At 44.1% G+C, this 20,564-nt stretch overlaps 1 protein-coding gene across 1 annotated transcript in view; it reads right to left on the minus strand.

Annotated features, from left to right (window-relative positions):
- Positions 1 to 582: 582 nt before the first annotated feature.
- The window catches only part of fam135b (family with sequence similarity 135 member B), a 50,766-nt gene continuing 30,784 nt past the window's right edge, over positions 583 to 20,564 (minus strand). Inside the window, exons 7-20 of the mRNA XM_030120715.1 lie at positions 19,789 to 19,915; positions 15,142 to 15,301; positions 13,464 to 13,513; positions 12,717 to 12,872; positions 11,535 to 11,608; positions 11,079 to 11,233; positions 9,037 to 10,984; positions 7,010 to 7,176; positions 5,310 to 5,401; positions 5,113 to 5,210; positions 4,096 to 4,247; positions 3,216 to 3,326; positions 2,534 to 2,647; positions 583 to 1,198 (exon numbers count right to left, since the gene is read on the minus strand). Of these exons, the coding sequence (XP_029976575.1) occupies positions 993 to 1,198; positions 2,534 to 2,647; positions 3,216 to 3,326; positions 4,096 to 4,247; positions 5,113 to 5,210; positions 5,310 to 5,401; positions 7,010 to 7,176; positions 9,037 to 10,984; positions 11,079 to 11,233; positions 11,535 to 11,608; positions 12,717 to 12,872; positions 13,464 to 13,513; positions 15,142 to 15,301; positions 19,789 to 19,915 (3,610 nt within the window). The 3' untranslated portion in view covers positions 583 to 992. The remainder of the gene's footprint in view (positions 1,199 to 2,533; positions 2,648 to 3,215; positions 3,327 to 4,095; positions 4,248 to 5,112; positions 5,211 to 5,309; positions 5,402 to 7,009; positions 7,177 to 9,036; positions 10,985 to 11,078; positions 11,234 to 11,534; positions 11,609 to 12,716; positions 12,873 to 13,463; positions 13,514 to 15,141; positions 15,302 to 19,788; positions 19,916 to 20,564) is intronic.

Consider the following 20,564-nt stretch of genomic DNA (forward strand, 5'->3'; position numbering starts at 1 on the left):
CATCCACATATAGGCAGAAGTGCCCAACAGTGTTAGCGGAACTATCTTGGTTCTATTCCAACAATGTACATTTCTTGTCAATTGACAGGTAGCTGAGGAAAGCAGGGCCAATCGATCAGTGCAAACAGTTGAAAAAAGGCTGATATGGCATGATAGGTGTTGTTTTTTTTTGTTTTTTTTTCATGAAATCGAGGGAAGAGTAATACACTCGTAGCGGGTTGGCTTTAAGCAAACCGCGAACTCTGCATTTGTTTGAGATGACAGTCTATAAAACACAAGTAGATGCATGAAAAGAAGCAGACTACACTTATAGGCTACACGGAGGTTAAGACATCTGCTGACATTGTACAACACTTTGCTTTTCATTGGACATATCAGTTACCGACACACAGAGGATCACACTGAGATGGATGAGTTACACTGTAGATACATACGCAGATAAAAAATAAATACTTTGAAACAATATATTCATTTCTGTAAAAAGGAACATCTATATTTTGTACAACAAAATACTTCATGTACAATCAAGGGGATAAATGCCTCGCATCTATTGCCTCATTTTTAAGGGTGGTGTACTGCGATCGCCCACCGACACTGGAACCAGCTCTAAAGGGAACGTAGGTAAATGCTTCACACCACAATTAGCATCTGTTAGTGATCTGGCTGAGAGGTTATTCATAAGGCTGACAAAACATCTACAATCAATCCTCTCGTTGACGTGAGATGTTTTGTTTTGCTTTGCATGGCTACACGTCAAACTCAGACCTCTGAGTTAGCACTTTGAAACAGTCACAACACACGGCTCCTCTACTAACAGCTGCTTACAGTCCTAACAAACAGGATATACAGGTGTGTGTGTGTGTGCACGCTGGCACACACCGGGGCTTTTATATACATTGCATGTTCTGTACAGGGTGAAGGTAAGAACCGTATAGTCCAAGTTTGTCATTCAGGACGCGTCCCGAGCGCCCGCTAATGTACTTTAGCACCTTTTATTTGAAGTAGTCGAGTCCTGCCACCAGGAAAAACTTCTCCAGAAAAAGCTCGGAGTCTAAGACGGCGATGTGAGCAGCGCGGCCGATCAATGTGTTGGCCGTGTTGGGCAGAGCGTGGAACACGTTCTGCCGGATGAGCCGGCACTCTTTAGCCTCCACCAGCGGCTGCAGGAGGTTGTTGATCATCTCGGTGTACACAGGCCCTTCGAGACGAAAATGAAGGACGATACAGTTAGACCACAAGCGAACAGATTTCCAACATAGATAGGTCTAAAGGCCTCAGTATGCTTCCCCGTCGCAGTGACGTCGTTCCTACGCCGGCAACCCTACGCCGCTACTGAACATATCTCGCTTCTGCGTCAAGGGAACACCCTCCTCTGCAATTTCACCACCAAGCCGCTAGGCAGTCACAACAACAATGCAGCTTCCGTAGCTCCGGCTTTACCTAGACATAGATCTATAGACATAGATTTCTAGACGTACGTATCTAGACACGCATGCACTTACCGAACATATATCTGCATATATGGCATATCTGGCGACACCGGGCTGTGGTGGAGGAGTGGCGTGAGCGGACCATGATGAAATATTGGTGAAACTAATGAGCTTTTGGACAATTAAAGCCGTTTTAGGAGCGGCTATACACATAGCCCCGTCTGCTAACAGTGCTAACACTGCTAACAGTATAGGGATGTGCGCCGCTCAATTTTGGATCTAAATTTCTCCCGAAGCACTGTTCCGATCAGAAAAGCATTCGGGGTGAGATCTACTTCATTCTATAAACAACGCGAAAGCGGACCAATCACAGCCCTCGATGTTCACGTCACCACGCGTCGCCTCGACGCGAAGTCACGATTTTCGGGAGGTGCGCGTCAAGCCCGGCGTAGCCCAAGGTAGGGCTGCGGCGTACACGTCGTAGGAACGACGTCACGGCTACGGGGAAGCATACTGAGGCCTTTAGGTATATGGTATTCATACTGAATATTGATCATTATTGATTTCTGAATTATTCAGATTTCCGGTATTGTCTGAAGCTTTTGGTGAAGAGTTTCAAGTGTTTTTTCAGAAGTCTGCAGAGTGCTGACTACCTTGTCCTCTTAGTTTTTTGCTCTCTAATTTTCTCAGTTACAATCCACAAACTTCAAGCACAGGTTTCATCCAGGTAAATGTGAGTTTTACCTTTCCACTGCTGCCAATGTTCATGTTCGACTGGTGGCTTATTCTCTTCTTTTTTTGATGTAAACAGCCTTGAAATAGCTATGTGATAATTGGCACTCTATGAATACAACTTAATCAATTGCAGTTGAATAGCTAAGCTAACCTGCTATTATAATAATAATCATCCCGATGGCACAGTAGCAGACTGAAGTCAGCATCTGGTAAGTAAAAGTAAATATACTGAAGCCCTGTTTACATGATTTAAAATGAAAATGGAAAACTTTTCTGAAACGAAACAAACAAAGACTTGTCACATTGTCATATAAACCAGGCCAAAGTCTGCAGTCTTGATTCCTGCATGGCCTATTGGCACTTCTGACCTGTGGTTCTGTCTTTGAGTGCTGTTTTGCACATCTCTATCCTGGCCGAGTGGAAGGGAACGTAACGGTCCTGCGGAGACGCCACCAACACCACGTTCTTGAAGAACTGGAGTCCTGAGAAAAACAGAAAAAGAAAGTAACAGACATGGCAGCACCTTGTGATAGAGGCCAAGACAGAGGAAAGAAGCGAACTGGTTGTAAAACGCAAAGTACAATCACAAAGTACAATGACAGGCTTGATACGATAAAGCTGTGTGCTTTTTTTTTTTTCCCCCTCTAGTCTCCTGTCAGTGTGCTTTTAAGAGAGTGCTCTGGTGGGTTTCCAATGGCAGGGTTTGGATCATTTTGTCAGCCTGCCACAGCTCGAGAGGAGTGAGAGAAAAGAGAGGGAGAGGGAGCGAAAAGCAGCGTTTTCAGGCTTATCTTCTTCAAGGCTCTGTGACAAACGGCTGCTTTGTTCCACTCACACAGTGGGGAGGCCTCTCACAGGCCTCTCACAGCTCGCTGGCAGGGGTTTGAGTGTTAGCGAGCTGACATGCACAGAAATTTGACACAAAAAAAAGGGGGAAAAAAAAAAAAGACAAGATGACAACATTTTCATGAATATTTGAAGAGACTGTCTGTCTTTCAAGTAGCAGTCTGTAAAGCACGGCGCTCGATACGGCCGCTTTCCTCCGCGTACCTGGTTTCTGACTCAGGAGATAGAGGAATGTTTTCCGCGGGTCGACGTGATCTCTGAAGGTGAGCTGCAGCAGGGATCCCGATTTCTTCAGCTTCTGCATTAACCACAGACCTAAGCAAGACGTGGTAAACACAGTCAGGCCACCAGGTGAGAAACGGCAAATCACTGAGCGCCAGATACCTAATTACTGTTCTTAGACAGCAATTTCTGGTGATTGCGATGCTAAAAATTCCCTTTGAATTGAAATGAAAGGCCCATGGACACAGAATATGTTGTTTAAAGAGGACCTGAATGTAACCTCCCAGGATTTCAGGTGAAAATGCATCACTTCTGCAATTTCATTTCGATTTCAACTATAAAACTACCAAGTCCCAGAAGAATGTGGGAACTGGGAGTCTTGACACGTTGTTGTTACTGTCCATCTACATGTGCAAGTGCAGGAAAACTATTTGCTTCGCCCGTGGTGGTGGTGTTTTCGAAAAGTTCCACCTCTTCAGCTCTCAGCAGTGTTGTCATGTAAGCAAACTCCCAAAACACAAGGAAACTTTCACTTTTTCTCTCAAAAATGGAGCCTAAAACTGAGAGTGTTCACAGCTGTTCTCCAGGTATGAGGAGCAACAGGGCGTCAGTACTTACTTTAGAACACGACCAAGCAAATGAGAACAAAACACAGTATTATGGTTGCTTTGTCTAAGTTTGTTCTGCTCCTCATGTCTTGGGACTAACAACGGCACCATCATTTTCAGTGTTTCTGCCACTTCTGTAGAAACGAACATCATTCTCACAACACTGCCATGATAATGTGAAACGCATTGTCAGTTGAAACGGGCCTCAGTGAGCTGCATAGATGCTTCCTCTTCCTCGCTGGTGACGGACTCACCTGTGCTGACCAGCGCGCTGTTGTTGTACAGCGTCCCCAGGTGGGGCCCCGACAGCGAGAGGAAGGTGTGCAGCCTGGGCAGGTAGCAGCGGAAGCGCGGCCTCGTCAGCACCGAGCGGATGATGACGTTCCCCAGAGAGTGGCCGATGAAGCTGTTGGCCGGAGACGAACAACTTCTCAGAGAGAGAGAAACTTGCAGCTTCGAGTGGGCGGCTCGGAAAGAGAATGAATAAATAAATAAAAAAAAAAAAAAAAACCCACCGAGCGCCTCCAACGCTGCTGACCTGTGACACTGCGCTTATCATAGACTGCCCTGGAAGCGAGGAAGCGGCTATTTTGGGAGGATCTTGCTGCAAGAGTTGGTAATTACACTAAATTGATTAAGTTGCTAACGTCCTCAAAGGCAATTGCAATATAATGATACTAACAGAGGACATACCGTAGGAATTAATAGCAGCTTCCCAGTAGTGGGAAATATTAGATTTATGATGCTTTGTCTGTCACTTGGTTTAATTACTGTACTGCTGCGACATTACCCAAAATCCCTCATCGCCGTGGCTGCTCCCGCTCATCTGTCTGCGAGCAAACTAAATATAGAGGTAATGTGGAAGGAAGCAGATGCTGTAGAGGCAGTCCATTGCATTTTGTCTTTGATATTCTCCCTCTGGAGAATATGCCACAATAAAGAGAGTTTAAGAAACTTGGGGTGAAAACTCTCACAAAGAAATAAATTGGCACTTTGAGGGCAATTAAGCGGGAAGATTAATAGCTTAATTTGATTGGAGCCGGGCAACTCTGCGCTGCATAAGGGAGCACAGTCCATCAAGTGCAAGTCAGAAGCTCATTGCCGCTGTATGATAAGAGCTTTACATCCATTCCGAGCCATTTCCAGGCTGCACTTTCTCATGAAACTCAAAGTATAAGAGCTTGGCGCTGGGCTGAGGAAGGAGTGCACAGTCTCTGCTGCCATCTGCTGACTGCAGTCAGTTCTGCCCCGTCATTGTAAAGAGGACCGACCTTATCCTGCCGATAGTGAGGTTGTAGAGCTGGATGTGCTGGATGATCTCGTCCAGCAGCCGGTCCGTCATCGTGTCGAAGTCCGCGAATGTGTCAGCCTACAGGAGAGGAGGGGGAGAAGGTGGAGGAAATGAATCACGAGTGCCCTGTGAATCACCTCAAAGGGCTTCGAACAAGACAAACACCCCCAAATGTACCTGGTTCCTCTCAGACATGAGGAAGTCCAGCCGGGATCCTGGGAGGCCCAGTTCAATGAAGGTCTTCACCAGCCGGAGGTCAGCGCTGTTACCTGCAGAAACCGGAGGAGGAAATCTTTTCTCAGAAGTATTTTTAAGCCTCTATAGGTGAAAGCTGGCAGACCCTTTAGTCGAAAGTCATTTCAGTTCAGGGAGCACATAAAGATTAATTTGAGTTCAGTTGAGTCAAAACAGAGCAAAATAACTCAAAAGACTTTTATTGTAATCGCATATAAAATGCAATTTTTTTCTGAAATTTAACATATTTGATTAAAATGTGATAAAATAAATGTAATAATTAAATGGGAAATGCATTTCACCTTGACTGAATAATGGCAGTCAGCCATCTATTGAGTAGACTTTGGTTCTCAGTGTCTTATTCAAGCACATTTCAACATATGCTCAGGAGCAGTTTGGAGATCAAACCTTAACACTGTGATGGAAGATCAACCCTTTCTGTGCTGCCTCAAAATCAAACAAGTTTGAACTCTACCTCCTACTTGAACCAGGGTTTGAACCCCCCCCCCCCCCCCCCCCCCCCCAGCAGTCCCTCTACCTGTCCTGTCTTTTTCTCTGTTTCTGTCCCATAAACCCAACCACAACAGCAGAAAGTCTCCAACTCTGGTTCTGCAGGTTTCTTCCTGTTTAAAGTGTTCTTTAGTGTTCTTTTCACTGTCTCCATGTTGTATTTGGTGCTGTACATAAATCGAATAGAATATGAATAACATGAAGTTTCCTAAAGAAAAATTTCATTCTGAAATACAACCCCCAGTGGTTTTGCTTCAGACCCATGCTGTCATTGTTATGACAGCATGTTTTCACAATTTGGTGTGACTTTAATGCTTTTTTCACAACTTTCACTGCTGCATCACTAATCCCTCAAATACGAGCGCTGTTGCAGCCTACTGTTCAGTTCGGGGTCTCAGTGTTCTGCTATGACAGCAGTTAGTTTAATTGAAACATTGCAGTTAATGTCACACTTACTGTTGCACTTTGAGGCGATGTTTCACGAGTCAGACTGAACTCTCTCGTGGGCATATTTAATCCAGCTGGCTGAAAGCGTCACATTCTGGCTTTTTCTTTACAAATAAAGACATTTTGGAATCAGAGGTAACACAAAAGACTAATAATGTCATCGCTGCCTCTATCTCTATTTTTATTTTTAAAAAAAATATATCAATTATCCACTGCTGCCAAGAGTTCAAGAGATATGCAGGTTTATCACAGATGCAGCCCTTTTAAAACCATCAAATCAAATATGAACGTTAGATGTTTCTAGGTGAAAATGCTAAACTTCAGTTGCATTTTGGGTGTTCGTTTACACGACGACGGTCAGAGCCACTGAAAATGCAACTCTTTGGAAATGGCTCCAAAACACTTGGAAAATTGTCACATAAACGGGGCCGTAGCCTCAAGCTCACAAAAGCTTGTCAATGCAGCCTATGCGCTTCGAATTGCCAACCAGCTCTACTGTCAGGTTTGAGTGTTTGAGTTGTTTTATTTTTACCTGTTCAATCTCAAAAAAACACATCTGCTTTTGTTTCCTCTCCCAGCACTGTGCGGACTTGTTCTGATACCGCAGCAGAATGCTTTGAGCCACATTAGAGCTGCTGCTGCTGCTACACTGCAGCGCAGGAAGTGAACTCAGGAGGAGTCCTCACCGTCCAGGCCGTGGACGCACACCACGAGGTGGATTCCGTCATCAAACTCCTCGTCGTCCTCCTCGGGGGGGAAGTACGGCAGATCCGAGGCCAGCAGAGGAAGGTCGCTGTACAAACTTGCTTGAAAGCTCAATTCTTTGAACAACTCCTCTTTGGCTTTGTAGAAACTGGAGAAAGTGGAAATGGCAAAATAAAAAAAAAAAAAGAGAACAAGATCTTGAAGCTACATTAAAACCTTTGACAAACAGCACAACTGCTAAAGGTGAACCACAGTCAGTAATCGAAAACCTGCCTTGCATTTCGGCAATTGATGAGCAAAAAGTTCACACTGCCCACTTCTGAGCTCACCCAAGCTTCCGAACAAAAGTCTCAGCCTCACAAGTAAGCTCCTCAAACTTTCATTACCCTGTCACCCCGCCAGGTTACAGATCGCAGCCGCGCCGGAGTCGAGACAAATCCGATTCCTGTACTCCCAGCTAATCGTGATGGATTTGTCTGCACGCTCTTTGATGCGATTTAACGCGCTCAGGAGACGTTTCACCTCATCGTGACTTGCTCGCTTCAAATTCGCCCCTCGCTTCGTTTTTGTTGTGCCAGACTTTTCTCACTTGCGCGCTAACATGCCAGATGTCAACAGCTTGTCTCCCAGTACCCACAAAACCCTGCGCTTTGGCATTGTTTCCTTGCACTCGGTGTTGGCTCGCAATCTCACTTCTGCAAACTTTTCTTTGAGGGATGAGGGCCCGATTTACTGACACCACGGTGGGGAAAGCGTTATCCTCGCCAGCCTGAACGGAAATGACACATCTCAACATGCTTCAGCTTGAAAATCCAACTGGCATCACTGAAATCATTGAAGATCTTGATAGTGGTTGGATTAATACGGGTAAAATTTAGGGATTAATCAAAAATGTGTCTTTGCTTTACTGCAGAGAATATTGAATACATTTGACTAATATAGGTGGGATTTTGGGGCAATTATGAAATTATTGTTAAACCTGAGAAAGGTTCATTCAGGGGCTGAAAAGGGAAACTTTTTTTATCCTTAAAGCACTCCTAATGTCTGGTAATGTTCTTCAAGGCTGAGAAAACTTTTCTGGTTTTCTGCTTAAACTAAACATAATGGAACCAATCTCAAGGATTTATTGGCAAGTTGGCAACATTCAGTTATGTTTTCAATGTTATTTATATGAATGAATTAAGGCTGAAGGCAACATTTTATCTCGATTTCCTTATTGGTAAAATGCATTAATCAAGACCATTTGCTTCTGCTTCTTTCATACTGAAGCTGCATCGTTCTGTCACACATCAGGTTTTGTCACATTCTCTGGCTGCAATCTTTTGTCATGAAAAGTTTTCCTTTGTCTATACTTCGAGCCATGTTGTCGTCACTCAGCTGCCCCTGTTGTTGATTTGACAGGTCTGCACTGCACATTTTAAAGTGCACCAGTACCTTCTTCCAACCCCCAGAAAATCCTTTTATTGCTTCGACCATCTGTCTTTGTCATCTGCTCAGGATCTTGACAAAACCTTTACTTTTCATTTTTCAATCAATGTAAATTAAATAAAAGGAATGAGGTAATGCTCATCACGCAGAGATGCTGTTTCGTTTTGTTTTTTTTTTTGTTGTTGCAAAAAACTGCTGAACCTAGCAGTCAAACACAACTAAATCAAACTAAATCCTTCAATGTTTTAAGGTTTCTTCATATAAGCTTGACTGGAACATCGTGAGATTTGCTGAGCCGTAAACGACACTGATGTGTTTTCCTTGTCCATTTTTGGGTGAGAAAACGACAAATCCTTCCACCAAGTCGGTGAGTAAGTGGCTCAAACCTGTATATTATTTCGACTACACATCCGATTTCTCTTTTATGAACATGACGTGAGATGTAGGTACACAAAGATTTCCGGCTTTTAGTAAGCACTAGTGTCATTGACAATATCTTTCTGAAGAAAGTTGTTGGAAAGGATTTAAAAATTATTGTGTCCTTTACCAACAATATCTTTGCAAAAAAATCATCACTCACTTCAGCATTCGCTCATTGGTCTCATCATCCATGTTCAGAGGACTGAGCGACGAAGAGGAGATGATACCGAAGGATCCCAGTGGCTGGTTGGTGATCGGTGAGGTAGTCTGGCGAGTGGACATTCCACTAATAGATGGAGAGTCCCTTAAAACGGATGAAAACGGCAGACAGGTTGGGGCACAGGATACCGACATGTTCACCACCTCCACCATCTTCTTATTCACAAAAGCCAGGCCCGAGTTCGGGATTTTCGAGGGCTTGGATTGGCTGTCCAGCGGCTCCTTGTCGCTGGTTGATAAGCCGTTGAGATCGAGAGCCGGCGTTATGTCACTGGCAGTCAGCCCTGCGAGGTCGGTCGGCCTCTGTTTGACTGTGCTGCTGATGGGGAGCTCGCTGGTGTGTGACAGTTTCGGAAGTGTCTGGGAGCCATTCAGACTTTCCTGCTCCTCGGCGCCAAACAGTTCGCTGTGATGGAAACTTTCGCACCCATCCGCGGGGTTAACACTCTCCTGATTCGCGGCGCTCTCATGCACACATGGTTTGTTTCCACAGCCACGGGGTGCTAATTCCGACTCGGCGAGATGCACATCCTCCACTGAGGCGCCTATTCCACTGGTGTGTGTTTGATGCTTCGTATTCTCCTCCTGACAGTCGATAACTCCGCTTTCATTCACATTAGAACTTTCAGACTCTTGTAGAAGCAACACTTCAGACACACCACTTAACACTGACTTGATAGTGTGTGTCTCTGAAGGGTGCTGCGAAGGGTTTGCCTTTTCAGAAGTGAGCCTCTCCTTTAGAATGCAGCCCGGATTTGAAGTCGAACTCGTGTCTAATAGAGACGGTTCTGATTCCTCTGAACCCAGGTTGCTGTTCAAAGAAGAAGCGTTGATCCGACATGAATCCTGATGTCGTGCTAAGCTCTTACTCTCCGCCTCCAGCACGTGGTCGTCTTCAGTGTCCTCGGGGCTGCTTATCTGCGGCGCCGACACCGACTTGGTCAGTTTGCTGAGCCGCCTCTGCTGCTGGTCGTCTTCATAGGGCAGGGAGCTGATGGAGGTGAGAGAGGCCTGTATGCCTCCGCTCGGAATGCTGCCGTTGCTCTCCATCTGCAGGCCCTCCAGGGAGCTCCGGTGGACCGGGCGGTGACGCACTATTTGCTGCGGGATTTCCCGTTCGCTGGAGAAGTCCAGAGGGGGCCGACCTCGCAATGCCGCCTCCACCGGCCACGCCACAGAGCTGGGCTCACTCTCAATGCCTGAGTCAGAAATAACAGAGGACGAGCGCTTCATGATCTTGGAGCCGGCCAGGCCTCCGCGATGAGTCGCCTCTTTCCGCAGATCGCTTGCGAATGGAGGCGAAACCGGATGCGCGTAGGCGGAGGGCAGGCTGAGGTGAGGGACGTCCTCACTCTCGTCATCCATGGAGTGGTTTAAAGGCATGGCGATGTCAGACTCCTCGTCGTTGTTCTCACTCGGTGTTGCGTTACTGTTGCTCGTGGCGTTGCAAAGTTGGACGGTGGTTTCGGTCAAATGATGAGCGGGAGACTCGTGGTTGCTGTTAGCAGGATTAACGAGGGGACTGTGGTTTGAGGACGTATCATGAGCTGACACTCTTCTGCATGGATCTGCTTCACGACGCTTAATGTTCCTTTCAAATACTTCTGCGGGCTCCTTTAAGTTTTCTAGTTCTGCCAAGGAGAGTTTGGCGCCGTCCTTGATGGGAACGGTGTTCTGGGTACTCTTTCTGTTGGTCTTACTTTGGTTGGCTATTATTGACACGTACGTGGGCAGGTCCATGCAATCATCGCTGTCCAAGGAATCCTCAGGTATTGCTGGTGATGTGGTTTCCTTACTGCTGTCGAGAATTCTGTTAGCAGGAGTGACTGTAAGATCTGAGGTGGTTTGTTCATCCATTGTTGCTTGCATTGGCACATGTGAGTCCCATTCTGAAAAGGAAAGACAGTCCACTTATCGGTCAAAATTTTAGTTTTCAGACAGTGTGTCATATCCTGTGAATACCAATGCACATTCCGCAATTACCTGTTTGTGGAGATTCAACATATCTGTCCTCAAAAATGATGGGCAAGCTGTTCCAGTCTCCATCAATGTCCAGGCACTCGACAGGTAAAGGAGGCATCTTGGTCAGGTAGTCCGAGCTCCGCACTTCTGCCGCTATCTGGCCATGTCTGTTGATTCTGGATTAGAGTAATAATATACTGAATGATACCTCTGCCCAGCTTAAGCGCGGTAGTTCCCAACCTGTGGGACACACTTGGGGAGGCGCTGAATAACACATATAGCAGGCTAATGCTCTGACTACTCTTTTATTTTATAAGGATTAGATTCACATAAGTCAAAGAAAACCATAATAAACAGTTTCTGAAAAATTGTCCTTTGCTGTCATTTGAAGCCTTCCTGTGAATGTTTCTACCGCAGTAATATTTTGGCATATAAGGGATCGGTGAGGGTCTGAAGGTTAAAAGTTCCCATACTTACAGTTCCTCTTGAAACGTCAGCGATATCTCTTTGGGGTGTTCAGTGAAGAAGTATGCCTCTGAGAACCTCCTGACCTGGCGTTTCCAGAAAAGCAAGAGAAGAAAACATAAATATGATCAACCTTCAGTCTCAACTTGTGAATCAGAAGATTTAAACAAAGTCAAACATTCAACAGTCATCAGTGCAACAAGCCAGATCCGACGCTTTCCCCTTCCTTAGCTCTGTTTAGAAATTCACCATCCTTGAAAGTCAGCCACCGTGACGGTCGGATCACTAGGAACAACATTTCTGGTGTATTTCTCCCTCACAATAATTACAGAATAAAAGTTAATTGAAATCCAAACCCATCCGGCAGGGTGGCATGACAGTATCCCCCCGGGGTAATCTAACGCCAAAGCAAACATGTTCATTATTTTCAGACAACTGAGACGAAACGGAGCAGAGCAATAAGGCCTTGAGAGCTACTCCGCTGTGAAGCTCACAGTCACATTAAACAGCTCAGTGATTAGATAGAAATTGCAGTAGAAATCATATTACCCTGCTCAGCTGGGTTTAACCCACCGGGGTCTTGAACAGCACCTCATCATTTCCCTAATTCCCCTTTGTCACAATAACAGCTCATGCAAAGTCGAAACAGTTATTCATTCACTCCACACTCAACTGAAGTGGATTTTTTTTTTTTAAAGTTTTTGTTTAACATTTCATATCAGTATCTGTTTTGAAGTTTGAGCTTTGGCTTTTTTTTTTATCAATTTATGCAGTTATGTGAACAGATACCCAAAACGCTTCAAAAGTTTTTTCTGTTTTCGCTTCTTGGTTGTGTAAAGTCATCAGGTTCTAACTTGACACGCTCCTGCTTCAACATGGAGATTTTTCGCCCCTCAAGAAATCCCTTCAGTGTGCCGCCGAGAAAATTTCATTCAGTGGTCTTTAAAGAAATTGGTCGCAACATGCCCTGAGGAAGTGCTTCCAGATCGAAAACGTCAGCGGTTATGAAATGTCTCTTATTGTTCCGTGGTATTTTTGCCTGTCGGTGTGGGCGCTGAACATCACAAGCTCTATATTTACACATATCGGCAGATTCGGGCACGGAGTGAAAGACACGTCGACTCCAAGACATCGGCACGTTGCTTAAGCGTCGTGCCTTTGACGGGAGGAGGAGGGGGAGGGGGGGACTCTCACCCTGAGCGTGTGGTGCTCCTGGGCCAGATAGGACAGGATGTGGGGGTTGAGCACGGCGGCCTCCAGGAAGCGGCTCCACAGAGCTGCCAGCTGGGAGCAGAGCTGGCTCACGTCCCTGCTGATCTGCTCTCCCACCTTCTCGTGGCCCTCCTGCAGCTGAGAAGAGGAATAACTCAAGAGCCGGCCGTGACTTCAAACACAGCGCGGTGGCTCGCGGGGACGAGCCGAGATGTGCGTCGCCTGGCTATTTTAGAAACCGCCTTTGATTTACACGTGAAAGATGTGGGAGTAGAGGAGTTTATGGCAGTGAAAGTTTTGGATTGTGTGGATTAATGATGCTGTCGTCCAGATTGCCAACCCTCACTTTGAAAAACGGTGCTGTTAGCATGCCGGGCCACAAGTCGGTGCTGTTGGTTGTTATTGCAATAAAACCACACAAACATGTACAGACACAGACATTTGTATCAACAAATGTTATTACAGTGACTCTCAAGTCTAAAACTACCAAAGTCCCAGGAGAACATGGACTGGGACTCAGTTAAAAAAAAAAAAAAAAAAAAAAGAAGAAGTAACATTTTCAGTGCATCTCAGCACCGCTATGTAAACAGACACTTAAAATGCTACGAAATTTTTATGTTTTCACACACTTTTGACAAGTCAGGTTTTTTACCCATGATTTTAGTTACCTATATTCACTATTCTGGCAATTAACAAGTAATCTGGGTCTGACCTTTATTTTAGATTTACCTGTAAATCTGTTGTCAGCTGGCTCAGTGTCTCCTCAACAGGCAGCGCCTCTGTGGAAAGAAACCATGTACGTTTAAGAGAGATGATAAATTACACATAGTCGTATAAAGCCTGACCTTTTCAATTGTTTTTTTTTTTAATCAAAAAAGCCTAAAGTCAAACAGTGCCAAAGCTTTAAAGTCAATCAAGCCTTGAGTTTAGTTCACCAAGAGTTGTGTCATGAACGTACATTTGAAAAGTTATTTATTGTTAGAAGTGAGGTGGTTTGTTTTCTTATAGTGTCCAAGATACACATTAACATCTAAAAAGTAAGACATTCGAGGAATATAGTCACTTTTATCTTTGAGGCTTTTGTAACTTTTACAATCTCTATTTTAAAAAAGCTGGAGGTATTTTGCTGGTTGAAGCCATACTGGACCACTTTCCAGTAAAGTTGCTATAGATTTAGATTTACTGCACAGGGCTACGCTCCTGTCTCGGTTTTCCATCCATCCATATGCCATTAATATTCTCTTTCTCTCTCTCTCTCTCTCTCTCTCTCTCTCTCTCTCTCTCTCTCTTTCTCTCTCTCTCCTTTAACCCCACTCAAAACAGTAGATGCTTGCTCATGTAGAATTGTTGGGTTTTTTTCTGTAGTGTCATGAAATGACACATTAAAGGTGCTTTATTTAAAAACAAAAGTTTTTCCAATTTTGCCGTTTCTCAACCTTTTGCATCTAGATTGTGAGTTTTGTTTGGTTTTCTGCAGATGTAGAAATAATCTTCTCAAATTGCTCCTCATGAATACAGCATACAAAGTTTTTATATCAGCAAGCCTCTTTTTGGAAACAATCTCAAACACACGAATGCAGGAGCTTCAGAGATAGCAGCAGCTCCCGATCAGGAGCCTCTAACGGTTAACCCCTGGCCTGAAGGAAACCTCTCTTCTCATCCACGACTCCAAGCCAAAAACCTAAAGCAATTCAGTTCCTCAATTAATTGCCCAATTTTTGAATTTAATATGAAAAATACATCCTTGAGTGCCGCTTCATGCGTTGCCCATAAATAATGCATGTCAAAGGTTTCAATTAGGTGCTTAAGAACAAAGAAAAGAGCAGTTTTATTATCCAATATTTGCAATAAAGAGCGCATTTTGAGCAATTTTTCGTAATACTCAACACTGAAGTGGCCCCAGCTCAGTTTAATGTGAGACCCCTGCTCTCCAAGGTGTTTTAATATGGTTTTCTTTGACGTATGCTAATGTAATTTTCACCGCCTCACAGCAGGCGAAGCCTCGGTGAACTCTGTGGTCTCAGGCAGCAACCTCTGTGATCGAGCACTTTGCATTTTTCTTACATCAGTGTACTTTCTTCACGCTTCTTTGAGATGGTCTACTTTTCTGTTTTAATCCACAAGTTATTTTTGGCAGCAGGAGTTCAGATGTTACCGTACATTTGTTCACATGACAACGGTGTTCAGAGAAAATGAACATTAAGTCTTGAAAACAGCTCACATGGTGGGAAAAAAAACTCTGATTCTGTCTCCGTGGAAACAGTGAACTCCGTTTCAGTGAAATAAACAGACACTGTTTTCAAAATATCGTCGTGTAAACTTGAAACTTTTCTGAAACGGAAACGCCAAAACGGCGCGTGTCACGGAAACAGAGCCTGAGTTCAGCTCCTCGGATCCGTCGCCTCACCTGATTCCAGTGCGATCTGCTGGAGCTGCGGGATCTCCTTCATCAGCGCCGCGTAGTAGGCGTGCAGGCCGCCGTGCGCCACCAGCAGGAGGCGGCAGAGCCGGCGGTGCCACGTGTGAGCGCGCTGCAGGCAGTTCTCGCTGGGAACATAAAAGCTTCCCTGCGGAGACGGAGAGGAAATGTCAGCCGCCGTGCGCGTCCCCGGTCGCCTCGCTCTAATGACCGGCGTGCGCACGCATACTTCAACTTTTTTACGGCCCGCTCCGCGGCAGTTGTACGGGCTTGTTGCACTGACCTACATGGCAACAGCAAGTTTCTTTTTTTTTTCATGGTCATTACCGCAGGATCAAATGAATTTCTGCAGACAGGCAGGCTCTAAACACAGCTTGGCCCGAACTGTAAAAGCACATCAATACGTTTACGTGCCACCGGAGGATGAAGGCCACCGCTCTTATGACCTCTAAAAGTTGCGAAAGTTGATCCAGGATTCAGTGTGTCAATAAACGTGCCTGAGGTGTGTCACACATGTGGCCTGTAACCAAAAACAGCCCCGCATAGAGTCCGTTCTGGACGGCCGTGAACAGTTTAACAACGCAATATGAACTTCACTTTTTCTCTGAAAGAAGCTGCTGGTTCTAATCTGTGAACCGATGATCAGGATGCAGCAGAGAACCAAAGTATAAAGCTAGGAAATGTAGGGTGAAATACAGAAACAGCTATTTGAAGGTATTAAGCACATTAAAGTTCAGGGGCCACATAAAGACTGATTCATCTTGACTGGGCTGGACTTATAAAATATAATGCCATAATAACTGTTAAACTCAGATTTTAAAGTCTTTCTTTGCTGTTGAGCAGGATGTACATTATGAAAATGTCAATATTTTTACAAGAACCAAACAATTACTCCCAAACACAACTCCAATCTCAATATGAAGATAATTCTATTGACACTTTCTGGTGCAAAATACCGTCCAAAAACTTCTTTTTATGTTTCATAACACAAGTTTTTACGATCTCACCGTGACAGCATGGCTTTGAGGCTAACGCTAGGTAGCTGGTTTTCATCGTCGCAGCACTGATATTTCAGCTTGGATCTCAGTGCTGCGTTGTGTCCGCGACTTTTAAGACACTTGTTGAAAGAAACCAGTATCTTTACACCAGATAAGGTTTCCTCATGTATATTTCCGATTCTTTGCAAGGCATTTTGGAGCACACAAGTAGAAAAACATTCTGAACATTTCCAATAAAACTGATTTTCTTAAATTTCTTCAGAGCAGCAGACACAGCATGACACTGAGACCCGAGCCCGGACATCGGTGATGCTACCAGGAAAGACAGCAAACTAGTTTTAGCCTGAAAGTCACACTGTGAGGGTGAATTTTTCAAAACATGTTGAGGTTGTGGCCATTTTCAGTTGTAATTGTTTAGTTTTGTAGAAAAAACTTTCCTTTTTCTATCGTTTTCATCACTAATGTTCTCCGCCATGACAAGGACGAACTTCAAAATATGAATTAAAATTCAAATTTAAAAGTATTTTATTGGATGTGGGCTGTCTGTGGCCCCTGAACTAAAATGTGTACCACATTTTTTTTGTCTGTCTATAAACGAGCATAACTCCAGATGATTGCATTTTGTGGTTCCCATAATAAATTTCACTGCACCGCATCAGAAATACAATCCTTACAGAATGAACGTCTGTGGCTGAAACATTTCATCTAATTATGCTCGTTAATATGAGACCAACCCTCACCGGTGTCTCAAGAAAGCCACATCAGCAAGAAGCATGTCAAGAAAGAACAGATGCACACACAAAAAAAAAACTGATTGCAACCATTCATATAAAAAATGTCAAGTTATCATAAAGTTTCCTTCTTTTAGAGGAATAATTGGAAAACCTGTTTAAAAAAACCTGCAAAATCATATTGTGTGAGTGTTTTCTATTAAACTGTGTGACCGGGTGGCAAAAGAATTCTTCAAAAAAAGACAAAAAATAAGGAATCTCATCTGTGACCCATATATATCCTGTCCTGAACAAGGCACGAAATCTAGGTACTTTCAGAATAATTTCATTAACATTGATGTTTTTTTTTCTTGTTTTTTGACTTTTAAAAATTTGCCAAAATACATTTGAGCTCCAAAAACGAGTTGACTTTTTTAGATGCTTTTTGTTGTTTTTATAAGCAAGTTGGGCATTTGAAATGAATAGAAGCCCTGAGATCAAGTGTTGGACAAGCTGTAATGTGCAGCAGGAGTCCAGCAGATGGCTCTATAACAATGGAGTAAAACTAAGAGTTGAGCTGAAGTGGTGCAGCAAGCCTTCAACCTCTGTGCAAACTGGCTGAATTCACCCCCGGCGCGCCGTCCGCCGGCCCCCTGACCTCAGAACAGCCGCCTCCTGGTGGAGTTCCTCCCGTGGCTGGGATGCCTGTGCAGCGCCGCGGCGGCTCGCGGCCCTGGAAGGCATGCGATGCGATGTGTATCTGAGGACGTACTGTAATTTGCTCGGAGCGTGCGGAGCCGCCGGCCCTATCATCACACCCGAGCCGCGCTCTGTAATTGTGTTACAGTCGCTCATACCCAGAACCAGGAAGGAACATCTGTATGTTTACTTTCATAACTCTCCTGCGCTTTCATAGAAAGGCTCCGGCCCAAGAAAAATAGCTATTTTCTGTATGAAGTAGTCATTATCCTGCAGCCATCGCTCCTCTCTTCACTGGCAATACTTGGCAAAGTCACACGATGTGAGGATTTCAATTTTTCCTAAAAGTATCAATTATTTCTTTTGAATTTGTGGATGAATTCCACCGAACAGCCAAATTGAGGCTGTGTAAACAAAATTTCCTGAAACAAACAAAAAAAAAAAAAAAAAAGATCCGTTTTACTTGAAACTTTGTCATGAACTTTCATGCCAACAGTTGTTGCTGTTGTGTGGTGAGATAACAGCTCCTGTTTTAAATGAATCATGGTAAGCGTTAAACAAAATGCAGCCGAAAGTTAAAAAGGATAAAAGAAAAAACAAAAAAGGAGCTTTAAATAAATAAGAGGCGGCCTTGTGTGTGCAGATTTCACCTGCAGCTATGTGGTACGTGGCGCTTGTGAGCAAAACTCATTACTGTGATCAAACGAAACCCCCCCGCCTGGCTAAACGCAGAGCTTATTAAAGCGCCCAGCCAGGGGTGGGAGGGGGAAAAAAAAAAAAAAAAAACAAACAGGGGGGGAGGAAGAGGAGGAGGAAGAGTGTTGGAGAAGGTGGGGACAGCTCATTAGGATTTACAGTAGAGGCTGCGACGAGATGCATGCTGCAGAAACCTGGAGCGTCACTCACCCATGGAAAAGATATTTAAAGTATTGCACATATAAAAACTTCAAATATGGTGATTTATAATGATTAATTAATGATTGCAAACCAAAACAACAAAAAAAAAATCTTGCATCCTGTGCAGCAGGATCAAATGGTTTGAAGAATAGGTCTTTTTCCACATTTTGCGTATTCTAATAATGAATGAAGTGATTCCGTTAAGAAGCTTAATTCTTACTAATTTATTATATAACTGTTAACTGGGCCGAGACGAAGCAAATGGGAGGAAAACTGCCAAGTTTATTGAGTCTAAGAAGACTAAACTTATGATTTTATAGAATATTTCTCTTCTGACTTTTCTAATGTTACCCGATTTCAAACACACTTCTTAATGCTTAAAACTTTTAATAAAATCATAAATAACTAAATAACTAAAATTACATGATACTATCGATGCAAAAAATCACAGAAAGACAGCTAACAATACAAATAAAAGAAATAAGGGCCAATTTATGCAACATTTTCAAGTAAAAAGCTTCTCTAAAGTTACTCAATTTCTTCATATCACTATTACTGCGAAGCACACTTGAAAACACTTCCCAGAGGTCATCAAACATGTTTTATTAAACTTAAAAAATAATCTCCCTTTCACAATGTCTCACATAAAATTAAAGTCAGTTGAATTAATCATTTATGAAAAAGCAAAATGCTGATTCTGTATTCTGTAGCGAAAACAGTTAACTACGCAACCTGAATTAAAAAAAAAAAAAAAAAAACACCAAAACCGGCAGAAAACAGTTTTTCATTTATTAACACTACGCTGACTCAGTCTGATTGTATGCTTGACTGAAGGGTCATAAAATGAAATTATTCAATTATACCGTGATTATAAACTCTTAGCAGTAATTGGATTACTTGTGTGGTTGTGGTTTAATCTTAGATTGCACCGGGGTGCGTCGGCCGCACCATCATTTCCAGCGGGAGCTCTGATCCGTTCCAGATGCTGAGCCTGGAGTCTGCATGCCTGGACAGGTGGCTCCATCAGATACTCTGATAATCACAGTGCTGCTCTGCGAGGCTCCGCAAAGCCCCCCGATGAAATGAGCCACGCAGAGAGAGACCCTACAATCTGTAATCCAGATCAGAGTCCTGTTGCCTCTGGATGACATGCCAAGACAAATCCCGGCCAAATCCGCCGAGTCTGTCTTGAACCGTGGCGTTTACGCCATCGCTCGCCGTTCGGTGTAGCGGGCCAGCCGAGCGGGGGATGATTGTTTTCAGCTTTGCGAGACAAAAACGAGCTCCGACTTCCTATTTGAACACATCCGAGCCGCCAAAGGTCAACATACCTCAGAGATGACAGGCTTGCAGTAGCCGGCCCCGAACATGAGGTTCTCCACAGACATGGCGGACGGGTCGCTGGCGCTCTCCGGCGAGCCCTTCCCGAGCCAGGCGCCCTTCCCTGTACGTGCAAAGCTGGAGGCAGAAACATGGGAGGGACAAGCCATGAGTGTGTGTGTGTGTGTGGATAAGCTGCGAGACGAATGCTGTTACTGTTCCAATCAATCAAGTGCTGCAGCAATCTGCGTAATGCATGCAGCAAAATCGACTTCAGGACATTGACAGCTTATGGTATTACATAAATGTTTAAAAAACTGAAAGATAAACTAGCAATGGCAACTGAATTAACGAATCAGCCAGAGAAATGCTGGCTGAGATGTCGATTAAAGACTTTTTCGGGATATGAGCTTTCATATATCACACTTTGAGCAGCTTTTTGACAATCTTGCTCCCCACATGGGCTTCGCTGTCATAGTAAACAGTTCCTCTGCACATGCATGAGTATATGGACAATAACAGCGATGGACGCCTCCAGAGCAGCATGACTCACAGTTTGTGTTCAATAGAGCAAAGATGTTTCAGTAAGAAGCTGCAGTGTAAAACTCTCTGTCTGATTATTGCTTTAGATCAGAAAACCAGTTTACAGCTAAAACGAGCCACAGCTGAAGGTTTTCAGAGGATAAACCAAAGGTTCTCTACTTCATTTGAGAGACATGGTCTGGATTAAAATAGCACTCAGCTTAGACGAGGCGTTTCACTAAAATCATCAATGAAAAAAACCTTC

The sequence above is a fragment of the Salarias fasciatus genome, chromosome 22 (assembly GCF_902148845.1).
Source record: "Salarias fasciatus chromosome 22, fSalaFa1.1, whole genome shotgun sequence".
NCBI lineage: Eukaryota > Metazoa > Chordata > Actinopteri > Blenniiformes > Blenniidae > Salarias > Salarias fasciatus.